At 34.5% G+C, this 12,433-nt stretch overlaps 1 protein-coding gene and 1 long non-coding RNA gene across 2 annotated transcripts; both read left to right on the forward strand.

Annotated features, from left to right (window-relative positions):
• The first annotated feature begins 4,309 nt into the window (after positions 1-4,309).
• LOC140173372 (uncharacterized) lies at positions 4,310-5,407 on the forward strand. Its single transcript, XR_011862001.1, has 3 exons — positions 4,310-4,382; positions 4,933-5,031; positions 5,343-5,407. It is a non-coding gene; the product is annotated as an uncharacterized lncRNA (long non-coding RNA).
• Positions 5,408-9,821: 4,414 nt separating this feature from the next.
• LOC112698254 (uncharacterized) lies at positions 9,822-10,519 on the forward strand. Its single transcript, XM_025751578.3, has one exon. The coding sequence runs from the start codon at positions 9,920-9,922 to the stop codon at positions 10,337-10,339; it is 420 nt and encodes a 139-aa protein (XP_025607363.1). The 5' UTR covers positions 9,822-9,919; the 3' UTR covers positions 10,340-10,519.
• Positions 10,520-12,433: the final 1,914 nt, after the last annotated feature.

Below are 12,433 nucleotides of genomic sequence, written 5' to 3' on the forward strand. Positions count from 1 at the left end.
ATACTTTCATACTATTGTACCAGCAAGTACACTGGGTCGTCCATGTAATACCTGAGCAAGTCAGGGTCGATCCCACGAGGATTCTGGTTTAAAGCAAGCTATGATTATCATGCAGGTCTTAGTCGGGTAGATTAGAAGACTTGGTTGTTGGATACGGAATTGTATTAGAATTATGGGTTAAATAATAGGAATAGAGTTGACATAAAAGGGATAAAACCAATTGGATTAAATCAGTGAAAGGAATAGAGTTAAGGATTGGAGTTGCTTGCCTTTCTGAATTAACTCTGGTATTACTGTCTTATTTGCTTGTGAATGATCTTTTTCTATGGCAGGCTGTATGTGATCAACACTATGGGCCATGGTCATTGATCTCCTCTGCTACAGATTGAATGCCATTAGTCGTGGTCATCCAATCTGATGAAGGGTGAAGCTCTTAGCAAGTCATTCTCCTGGCGATCCTACTCAAAGTGCCACAGACAAGGTCGAATCTTCCGGATCAGAGAACACTACTTCTTTGGATTCTAGCCTATACTACGGAGACCCTAATCTCCCTGAAAATTGGCTGAACTGGTGTCTCAAAAAGTCCCCAGCGAAGTCGTGGATTAACCGTCTAAGAGATGTATAAACATAGCTGTTGGCTTGTGCTTTCTAGTCACGTATTCACACAAACCCAAGTAGACGCGAGTGTTTGTAAGGAACGTTCATCTTAATGTGATGAATAGAGCTAATTTTTTAGATCATCCTATCCACCACGATGAAGATCGAATATACATCTTAGAAATAAATCAAACACGGATCGAAGAAGAAATAGTAACACTTTTATTAATTCATAGGGCTCAACAAGGCTCCTCCCCTCAACCTAGGAGGTTTAGAAACTCATACTGAAAGTAAAATACAACGAAAAACATGTAAAGTGTCAAAGAAGGTCCGAGTAACATAAATCTAATCCCTTAAATACTAAACAAATGACTAGTAAGGGTAAAACAATCTATTTAGTGCTAAAATCCACTTATGGGGCCCACTTTGTGAGTGTTTGGGCTGAGCTTTGATGATATCCACATGCTATGAGGCTCCTAGAGCATGAAACGCTGGCTAGAGGGTCTTCTCTGGGCCTTTGGACGTTGGGCTCTGTTCTTTGGGTGCTGGACGCTTGAAAGGGAGTAGGAAGCTGGCGTTGGACGCCAGTTTTGAGCCTTTTAATCCAAAGAAAAGTATAAACTATTATACATTTTTGGAAAACTATAGAAGTTAGCTTTCTATAGCCATTGAGAACGCTCTATTTTGACTTCTGTAGCTCTAGAAAAGCTCTTCCGAGTGCAAGCAGGTCAGATCTGGACAACATCTGCAGTGCTTTCTCTATCTCTGAATCAGACTTTTGCTCCTGCTCCTCAATTTCAGCCAGAAATTACCTAAAATTGTACAAAAACACAAAAACTCATAGTAGAATCCAAAAATGTGATTTTAACACTAAAACTGATAAAAATATAATTAAAACTAAATAAAACACACTAAAAACTATATGAAAATGATGTCAAAAAGCGTATAAAATATCCGCTCATCACAACACCAAACTTAAACCATTGCTTATCTCCAAGCAACTAAAAACATAGTAGGACAAAGAGAAACTTAAGATACAATAAATTTCAGAGTTTCAAATGAAGCTCAGTTATAATTAGATGAACGAGACTTAGTAGCTTTTTGCTTCTGAATAGTTTGGGGGCTCTGTAATGCTCCACACAAAAAGAGAGGATTGGCACACTAGGTGTTGTACATTTATCTCTCTTTTAGAGGGAGAATTGGGATGAGGCATCTTGAATAAGATGTGGTCCTCCCCTAATTGTAGGGTCATTTCTCCCTTAGCCACATCAATGATGGCATTGGCTGTGGCTAGGAAAGGTCTTCTAAGGATGACAGAGTCATCCTCATCCTCTCCAATGTCCAAGACAATGAAGTTTGCAGGGATGTAGTGGTTTTCAAATTTCACCAAAACATCCTCTACTAAGCCATATGGCTTTTTCATGGTCTTGTCGGCCATCTCTAATGAGATGTGTGCAGCTTGTACCTCAAGGATTCCCAGCTTCTTCATTACAGAGAGTGGTATGAGGTTGATGCTTGACCCTAGGTCACACAGAGCCTTATCAAAGGTCATTGTGCCTATGGTGCAAGGAATCAGAAAGTATCCAGGGTTTGGAAGCATCTGAGGTAGCTCTTGCTGAACCAAAGCATGGAGTTCTTTGGTGAGCAGTGGAGGTTTTTCCTCTAGAGGCTTTATACCAAATATCTTGGTATTCAACTTCATTAGAGCTCCTAGGAAACGAGGAACTTGCTCTTCCCTAGTGTCTTCGTCCTCCTCCGAGAATGAATAGTCATCAGAACTCATGCATTGCAGAAGTGTATTCAAAGGAACCTTAATGGTCTTTATGGTTCTCTTTGGTTCTGAAATAGAGGGTTCTTGAGTGGGGTCTAAGCACTCAAAGGGTGTGCTTTGACTGGAATTCAACGCCAGCTCTGTTAGCTTATTGGGAGTTGAACTCTCTTGCTGTCCACCCTGGCTGGCGTTAAACGCCAGTCCCTCTAGCATTCTGGGCATTGAACACCCAGCAGGGATGTCCTTGCTGGCGTTCAATGCCAGATTGGCTGCCTGGTTTGGCGTGGAATGCCTAGTGAAGGGTTCTTCACTGGCATTCAGCACCATAAAGCCTGGGTGTTTGGGCGTTGAACGCCCAACCAGTGCTCCCTGGTTGGCGTTCAACACCAGCTCTGTTGCCATGATGGGCACTGAACACCCAGTGAAGGCTTCTTCACTGGCGTTCAACGCCTTCCCATTCTCCTCTGATTCGACATCTACCTCTATGGTTATGGCCTTGCACTCTTCTCTTGGATTCACCTCGGTGTTACTAGAAAGAGTGTCTAAAGGAGTCTCAGGGATCCTCTTGCTCAGCTGACCAACCTGTACCTTCAAGTTTCTAATGGAGGATCTTATTTCATTAATGAAACTATGGGTTGTCTTAGAGAGGTTGGAAACAAGAGTGACTAAGTCAAAGAGGCTCTACTTAGTAGTTTCCATGTTCCCTTGAGAAGATGGGAATAGTGGTCTATTATTGAACCTGTTCTGGTTCCTTTCACCTTGATTGTTACTGAAACCTTGCTGAGGTTTCTGTTGATCCTTCCATGAAAGGTTAGGATGATTCCTCCATGAAGGGTTGTAAGTGTTTCTATAGAGTTCTCCCATGTAATTCACCTCCTCCATAGTGGGTTTATCAGGATCATAAGCTTCTGTTTCAAAAGAAGCTTTCTGATTACTGCCAGCTACAGTTTGCATTCCAGTCAGATGCTAGGAGATCATATTGACTTGCTGAGTCAAGATCTTATTCTGAGATAGGATGGCATTCAGAGTCTCAACTTTATGAACTTTTTTCTTCTGAGTGATTCCATGGTTCACAAGATTCCTCTTAGAGGTGTACATGAATTGGTTGTTTGCAACCATCTCAATGAGCTCTCTTGCTTCTGCAGGGGTTTTCTTCAAATGGAGGGGTCCATCTACAGAGCTATCCAATGAAATCTTGGATATCTCAGACAAGCCATCATAGAACACGCCTATGATGGACCATTCTGAAAGCATGTCAGGAGGACATCTCCTGACCAGTTGCTTGTATATTTTCCAAACTTCATAGAGGGATTCACCTTCTCTTTGTCTGAAGGTTTGAATTTCCACTCTAATCTTGCTCATTCTTTGAGGAGGAAAGAATTTAGCAAGAAAAGCATTAACCAGCTTTTTCCAAGAGTCAAGACTCTCTCTAGGTTGGGCATCCAACCATGTCTTAGCTCTATCCCTTATAGCAAAGGGAAAGAGCATAAGCTTATAAACCTCAGGATTAACTTCATTAGTCTTTATAGTATCATAGATCTATAAAAATTCAGCTAAAAACTGAAGTCCTTGTTACTTGCAGTTATTCTGGTAATACTTAAATTGAAATTTAGCAAAACTTCTGCATAGTGGTATAATTGGCGAAAAGTATTGATGTTATCAAAGTGATATGATGTTTACTCAATTTAATTTATTTATTGTTTAATTTGATTAAAATGAGCTTTGTGGTGTGGTCTGGTGTGATGATTGAGTTTGACGATTGTAGGATGTTGTGGCACTTTTCGTGGAACCTTATAAAAGCCAAACAATTATTGTCAACGTTTTGTAGATTAAAAAAAAGGCCAAAGGTGCTAGCTTTGAACTTCTCTGTTCTGAATTATTAGTTAGGAATACTTTTTAAGGTCAACTTGTATTGCCTTGTAATAGGAATTTCACTAATGAATTTTCTTTTTTTCTCCAAGGGGCTCAGAAACCAGCATTTATTGAAAGAGAGAAGGAATATCGATTTTAGGCTGTGAGTAGCTTCCCTTATTATCTTAAATAACAATGGTTGTTATTTATAATGCTAAAATTAAATATTTGATGCTAATATTTTATTTGTGGTTTTGATGAGAAATTACTGCTTAATTATTTTTGGTCCTCTAAAATCACTACAGTGGTTTATTGTTATGATATATTCTTGTGGTAAAAATAAATAGCCAACCAGCAAAAGGCTTCATGAAATGATGTAAATTTTAGGCTTGTTATTCAATTATTGTTGGTGGAATCTCAATTTGGGGAATTTAACATTGGATTCATCTTAGTAGTGAAATTCAATGCTAAAATTGAAACACAAATGGAAAAGAGTTGCAGACCTAGAAAATCCTTAAACACGGCAGGAAATTGTTGAAGTTTCAAATTAGGAACTCATTTTGTAAAAATATCTCAAATCAAAAGAACTCAATGTCTTAAGAAATATTATGACCTCTTATATTTTTTTATTCTGTAGTTTTTCTCATATTAATCAAATTCTTGACTTAGTGCTTCATATGATCTAATGGAAGCTAGTGCTTTTGTTTTTGCAGAGGTAGTTTAAGAGAGCTATTGATTTTTCATGGAGTATATTTAATTTTCAGAAGGACCAAGATGTTAGAGTTAGACTTGGCTATAAAGTCTTTGAACAGGTTTCTTTAGTCTCTATTGCACTTTTGCTAATGCCATATGCATTTTGCTATGTCCTTCAATTTGTTGTTTGCATGTTTCTAATTGTTATTTGGTGTATGAGTTATCTATAGAAAATAAAATTGGTTTTTGAGATTTTTGAGAAAAATTATCTAATGAATCATAGGATCCAAGAAGTAGATGTAGGATTCAACTCCAGTAATAGTTCTTCTTGTGATACACAATTAAACTAGAGAATACTAAGAGCAATGCTCTTAACAACTTTGAGTGTCACTGTGTGGTTTACTTTGAAATGTCATTTTTAAATGTGCAGGGCATACCCAATAGAGTCAATTACGAGGATAAAGGGGATAAGCGGACTCTTGATGATATCAGGTTGTTTTCTATTTTTTAATTTCTCTTAACAAAAATATTTAGATATGATAGTCATATTCATACTTGTCTTTTACATAACTCACTCATGATTTATGAAAGTTTCTTATCTTTGTTGAGTATATTATTTGCAGATTTAACTATTATTTCTCTCCTTAAATGAAATTATGATCACTGTATTTAAATTTGGTATGAGTTAGGATTTGGAAAATTGAAATAATGGTCCAATATAGGGTGTTCATATTATAAGCTTTTATGTACAACTTAACTGATCTAACACTTAGGTAAAGCATCAATTTACTCACTAGAATTGCAACCTCCATTCATTTATTTCCCTCATATATTTTTAAGAAATAATGGTTTAAAGTTTAGTCCTTCAAGTTGAATTTTGTGAATTAATCTAATACCTATTTTCTGATATCACAAATTACAAAATGTTTTAATTAGTCTTAGGTGCAGGTGAAAACCTTTTTCTCAGTGCCACAGTGCTAATCCTTGATGTTAATTATAGTTCTCAAATTCTAAATCAAAGGTTTTAAGTTTAAGTTTACAGTGCTTTCCACGCCGAACTAGCAGTGGCATGAGTAGAACGGTGGTAGAAGAAAAGCTATGAGTGAAGTTAAAAAAATCAACGACTCAAGTGCTTGAATTTTCACAACAAAGTAAAGAGTATTCACACAAACTTATTAAAATTCATCTTTTGTTATATTGGTTCTTTTGGTTTCGTGATCAAGATTCATCACTACGCTCGATGTTTGAGAAATCTCAAACTTGATAAATGCCAATCTTATGTCTAACCGAAGGTAGTTTTGCATCTTACTTTTTAGGTTTGGGATTAATCTTTATTGAATTAAATTTGTTAAAGACAGAGCCAAGTAAAGAGGAACATGGTTGGGGAGGTCTATATCAATACTCATTGTTCAAGACACAAGACACCAAAAATGAAAAAATAGAAGCAAACCAAAAATGAAGGTGTGAGAAAAATGGAATAATTAATTATGCCCTTCTTGTATTGTTTAGTCGTTAGTTTTGTATTTAGCTCTTTTTAAGTCAGAATATGTATTTTGTTTAGCAACTTCTTATTAAATTAGCTTATCATATTTTGATATGTCAATTAGAAATCTTTATATAATTATATATAATATATTTGAAACTTTAACATGATAATACTTATTGGTTTTGTCTCTTTTTTCACGTCTTTAATCTTATTGAACCCAAATTATAATTGAATGCTTAATTACGAGAAAAATGCCAAAATATAACTATAGTACTACTACAAGAAAAAAAATAATATTTTTAAAATGTTTTGTACAATAATAATAGAAAAGGAAACATCTCTAAATTGATGCCATAATAATAGTAGAAGAGACAATGCTTTTAAAGTGAAGCCATAGTAGGTTGAATATGTATCACTTACAAAGGTTGCTTTATAAAAAAGAATAGGCAATGCTTTTTATTAGACTCTACCTTGAAGCGTTGTCTGTGTTTTCGAATAGGTGATGCAGGAGCATATATCTTTACATTTGTATTGTTAATTAAAGAAGTCTAGTTTAACATATATTATTATATTGTGTTATGAGTTAGTCTCATATGCCCGAGTCATGAAGGTTACTCCTCCCCTACTAGTATAAATATGTATATGTATCCCTTTTGCTTATGAAGTTAAGTTGATTGAGTTATATATGAAATAAGCTGTGTGCTTATTTTCCTCTAGGCTCTTTGAGAGTAAGAGGTGCATCCTTGGCTTAGCCAACCAAGGTGGGTTCTTAGCTACTTTCACCATAGCGGGGTTGTTAACCTCGCTAAAATTGGTGACCCAAGCGACGTCCCAACGTCAGTTTGGTATCAGTGCAAGGTCTCTGTTGGTAGGAGTCGTCGTCAGTAGGGATCGTCTACTGCGAAGTTTCGGGTAATATCATTCTTTTCTCTTTTGGTGCCTTTTCTGTTGGTGATTATCTTCGTTCATTCCCATCATTATCACCATTGGTGCATTCCCATCATCATTGTGCATCATCATCTTCATAACATCGACACCTAAGCATCAAACTCATTGCATAGTAGTAAAAGATGGCTCCAAAGCGTAGAACTACTCAAGAGATTGAAATGGAAGAGTTACGCCGTCAAGTTAAGGAGTTGCAAGAGCAACTTGCAAAATATGAAGCTGCTCAAAATAATCATGACAAGCGGAGTAACGACAGTTCTTCTAGTGAAGAGGATAATGCAAATCCCTTTTATTATTCTTCTCCATCTGAAGATTTGTCCACATGAAGAACATGACACAACACAACTCACAAAGCTAAAGGCTTAGGAATCAAAATTGATATTCCTGAGTTTGAAGGGATACTACAACCAGATGATTTTATCGACTGGCTTTGCATAGTGGAAAGAGTGTTTGAGTTAAAAGACATTTCAGATGACAAGCACATGAAGCTTGTAGCAATCAAGTTGAAGAAGCATGCATCAGTATGGTGGGAGAATCTCAAGTGTTGGCGAGAAAGAGAAGGAAGAAGAAAGGTCAAGACATGGGTAAAATGCATCGTGAGATCAAGCGCAAGTTTCTTCCTGAACATTACAGGCAAGACACCTTCATCAAATTTCATAATTTGGGGCAAAAGTCATTATCTATAGAAGAATATACAATGGATTTCGAAGAGTTGCTTATAAAGTGTGACATTCAAGAGCCTGAAGAACAAACTGTTGCTCGTTATCTTGGAGGACTAAATACAAAAATTTTTGATATCGTTCAACTGCAACCATATTGGACCTTGGATGATGTCATTAGGTTGTCATTAAAGGTTGAAAAGCAAAGAACACAAAGAAATAACACTCAGTCGCCGATGAACAAAGAAGTCATCCTTGATGTTCAACAATAAATGAACACAAGATCTTATAAAAGCAACAAGGAGCGTAGATCATCAGGTAAGAAATGCTTCAAATGTCAAGGTTTTGGGCATATTGTTGTGGATTGTCCAAACATAAGGGTTATCACTCTTGTCTAGGAAGAGGTTAACGAAGAACCAATTTAGGAGCAAGAGCAAGAGGAGGAAGGCTAGGTTAACTATGCTATTGAAGAAGTTCCAGCCGATTGTAGAGAAGCTTTAGTAATTTGTCGAAGCTTGAATACTGTAAGGGTAATAGAAGACGAGAGTTGGCGATGCCACAACATCTTTTACACAAGATGCACAGTTGAAGAGAAGGTTTGCAAGGTCATCATAGATAGCGAAAGTTGTGAAAATGTTGTCTGAAATTATATGGTACACAAACTGAAGCTTCCAACTGAGTTACATCCTCGTCCTTACAAGTTGCATTGGTTAAAAAAAAAGAGAATGAAGTTAAAGTCACAAAACGATGTTTAGTCCAATTTTCTCTAGGAAGTAAATACAAAGATAAAGTGTGTAGTGTTACATCATCCCGATGGACGCGTGTCACCTAATGTTAGGACATCCTTGACAATATGATCGTCGAGCTATTCATGATGGTTTCAAAACTACATATGCTTTTATCAAAGATGGCAAGAAGATCGTATTAACTCCTTTACAACATGTAGATGGTCAAAAGAATCAAGCTGAGCTATGTCTTTCACATCTTTCAAGACCAGACGCACTCACCAATGGAATCTTTTGCCAATACGAGATGAGCCGTTTTCAACCCAGGGAGGATAATGTAGGAGCTCTTTCCAACCCAGGGAGAATGATGCAGGAGCATATATCTTTACACTTGTATTGTTAATTAAAGTAGTCTAGTTTAGCATATATTATTATATTGTGTTATGAGTTAGTCCCACATCGTCTAAGTCATGAAGGTTCCCCTCTCTTACTAATATAAATATGCATATGTACCTCTTTTGCTTATGAAGTTGAGTTGATTGAGTTATATATGAAATAAACTGTGTGCTTATTTTCCTCTAGGCTCTTTGAGAGTAACAGGTGCATCCTTGACTTAGCCAACCAAAATGGGTTCTTGGCTACTTTCACCATAGTGAAGTTGTTAACATCGCCAAGATTGGTGGCTCAAGCGACGTCCCGGCATCAATAGGAAACACTTTTTGAAGAGTTACTTTCAAAAGCGTTGCTTTGATCTAATGCAATGGCCACATCAGCAAGGCTCCCAAAGCGTTGTCTCAAATCGAAAAGTGTTGCTATAGAGTAAAGGTAATTCGTTTTTAATCTTTAGGCAACACTTTCTAAATGTTGTCTCTGACGACAAATATTATAGTGACGTATTTTATGACAAAGGTATGCACACTAGTATAAGATTTTGTAAGAGATGCTTGGTTCCTGTCAACATCTCACATGAGACATCAAACTTTTATAATTTTAGTTAATATCTTTAATATTGGTCAGGAATCATATGCTCGTTACTCATATGCTTATCCAATTCAACCAAAAAAGGACACCAATAATTAACAAGAGAGCAAATATATATACCAGCACACTCTTGAACTACTACACTTCACACCGTATAACGATCCTTCATATAACTTGCATAGTCTTATTGTTCTTGAAAACGAACAAAAAAATGGAGGCAAACCGTAAGCGCACCAACAGAGGCTTCTTGAAAGGAAAATTAGCACCTTTCTACAAATCACAAACAACAAAGTCTTCCCCAACAACAACTACAAAGGTTAATAAGCCAAATCATTCTTCTCCTTCTTCTTCTTTGTCGTCGTCTTCTCCCTCCTCTTTCGGTGTTGTCCACCACCATCAAGACTATGCCGTGTCGCAGGCGAAGCCGAATCCAAAGGTTTCCATCATTGTAGCTGATGGCAGGGGCGGTGGTGACTTGATGAGCCGTTTGGAAGAGTTCTATGGCGTGCCGGCAGACGAAAGCGTCGACATAAAAGCAAAAATTTACATATCTATGGTTCAAGAACGTTTATCGCTTGAGCGAGTAAACAGTAATGAATCCATACCCAACAAGTTTCAAGAAAAGAATTGATGATGATCGAGCACAAGGATGTGCATGATTAATTTTAGATGCTGCTGGGGGCATAATAATTCATGGTGAACTCGTTAATAAGTTTGTAATACTGCTAGGTAGTGCAAAACTCGTGTCAATTTTGACACTTTGTGCAGAATTATTACTATGATATATATTATATATGCGGTTTTGTGTTGACAGGTAAGTCTGCTACTATATTGTTTGTTGCAACATAGCCTAATAAGCACAACAGCTCCTCTTTTTCAGAAATATAAGTGGATAATTTTTGTTAATAAAAACTCACTGAACTTTAATTTCATTTTTTATTTTTAAAAAATCCAGTAGATAGTTAATATCGAATCTGCTAATTTCAACCAATAAATCAAACAAGTTCTCTCATTCACCATCTTTTGAAAAACTACTCTAAATTTTAAATGATAAATTCTAAATTGATTTTATTTAATTTTATGTTCAGTTATTCTTTTTATTTAAATTTTAAATGTTTATTATTTTTATTTTTAGACGTTTCTTTCTAATGTTCTTTTCTTTTTCAATTGTTAGATGAATTTTAAACTAATTAACTGAATTAATATTAGTTTCTTAGATTTGTTCTTTTTAAAATTGTTCAATTATAATTATTTTAGAAGATGAACTACTTTTGTTCAAAAGTTAATTAACATACTAAGTTTTTAACATTTTATCAATTTTTGTACAATGCATGCTTTATATGTTTTCAAAGTATTTTATAAGATGACTTTCAAAATCAATTTGTGTTTTTTAAAATTAAAAAGATTAATCTAACTATATATTTTAAATAAAATCATAATTCACCTTTTTATTAATGAATGATTTCAATAGTTAATATATTTATATCTATTATTGTTATTATTAAAGATTTTAATATAACTTTATCAAATATTATTTTTGTTATTTTTAATTATTAAAAACAACTTTATTTATCATACAATTCAACAACTACACGTGTGTGTAATATGATTTTTTTTTCTTAATAATTTATAAAAATAATATTTTAAAAATAAAAATACCAAATATTTTTTTTTGTGAGAAAAATCGGATGAGTCCATACTAATAATTATAGCCAAAATTGGGTAGATTCCACCTGATGATTTTTATTTTTTGGATACTTTTTTACATTTGATATTTAAAGTTATTTTAATTTATTTTAAGAAATATTATTTTTTAAACTTATTTAAGAAATTTTTTTATATATATACAAGACCATCGTACGGACCGTTTACTTAAGAAAGCAAAATAAAATAAAGAAAATATATGGAGCTAGACAAGTATAGGATTTTTCTTAAATAAATAATTTAATTTTTTTTTTTACTGAAATAGATAATTTAGAGATAATTTATGTTTTTTTTATCTTATTACATATTTTGTTTATCCTATAAATTAATAATATAAGACATTATACCGATTAAGATGTCATGAATGTACATGTATTATGTAATAGAGCTTATCTCGTAAACAAAATATATTATAAATAAGATGTGTATAATCAACTCATTTATTAGGATACCAATACATAAAACTAATGTAGGAAATAATAAAATTAATACAAAGTACTAGAAAAAACTAATACCACATACAATAAGATTTACCTGTATAACTTATATTTTTTCTGCACACTTAACAACCTTATCCGTCTCATTTCGAAATCTCATAGAAATTAATTTTTCTATTACTTTTCGACGCATGGTAGGATTAAGATGCAAACATGTCTCATATTAATTCGGTCATAGCATCTCATTTAGTATCAATAAAAACTCTATCTCATACATCTGGATGAACATATTTCTCTCGCCCAATATTTATAGCAGCATAAATATATATCTAATCTCGTTTAGTAAACGAGATATGTAAATAGAACGCAAAAACATGAAGTGTTTCCAAATTTTTTATTTCAATAAATAAAAAAATAAATTATTTATTTAAAAAATTAAATTATTTATTTAAAAAAATCCTACCATTATAGTAAATATTTGTACATTACTTTAAAAAACAAAAAAAATGAATTCTCCATTTGTGCCGCATTTTTTCACTCATCTTAAAACCCAGCAATAAATAAAGTTGTTTCATACTGCTATT

This window comes from Arachis hypogaea, chromosome 6 (assembly GCF_003086295.3).
Source record: "Arachis hypogaea cultivar Tifrunner chromosome 6, arahy.Tifrunner.gnm2.J5K5, whole genome shotgun sequence".
In the NCBI taxonomy this organism is placed as follows: Eukaryota; Viridiplantae; Streptophyta; class Magnoliopsida; order Fabales; family Fabaceae; genus Arachis; species Arachis hypogaea.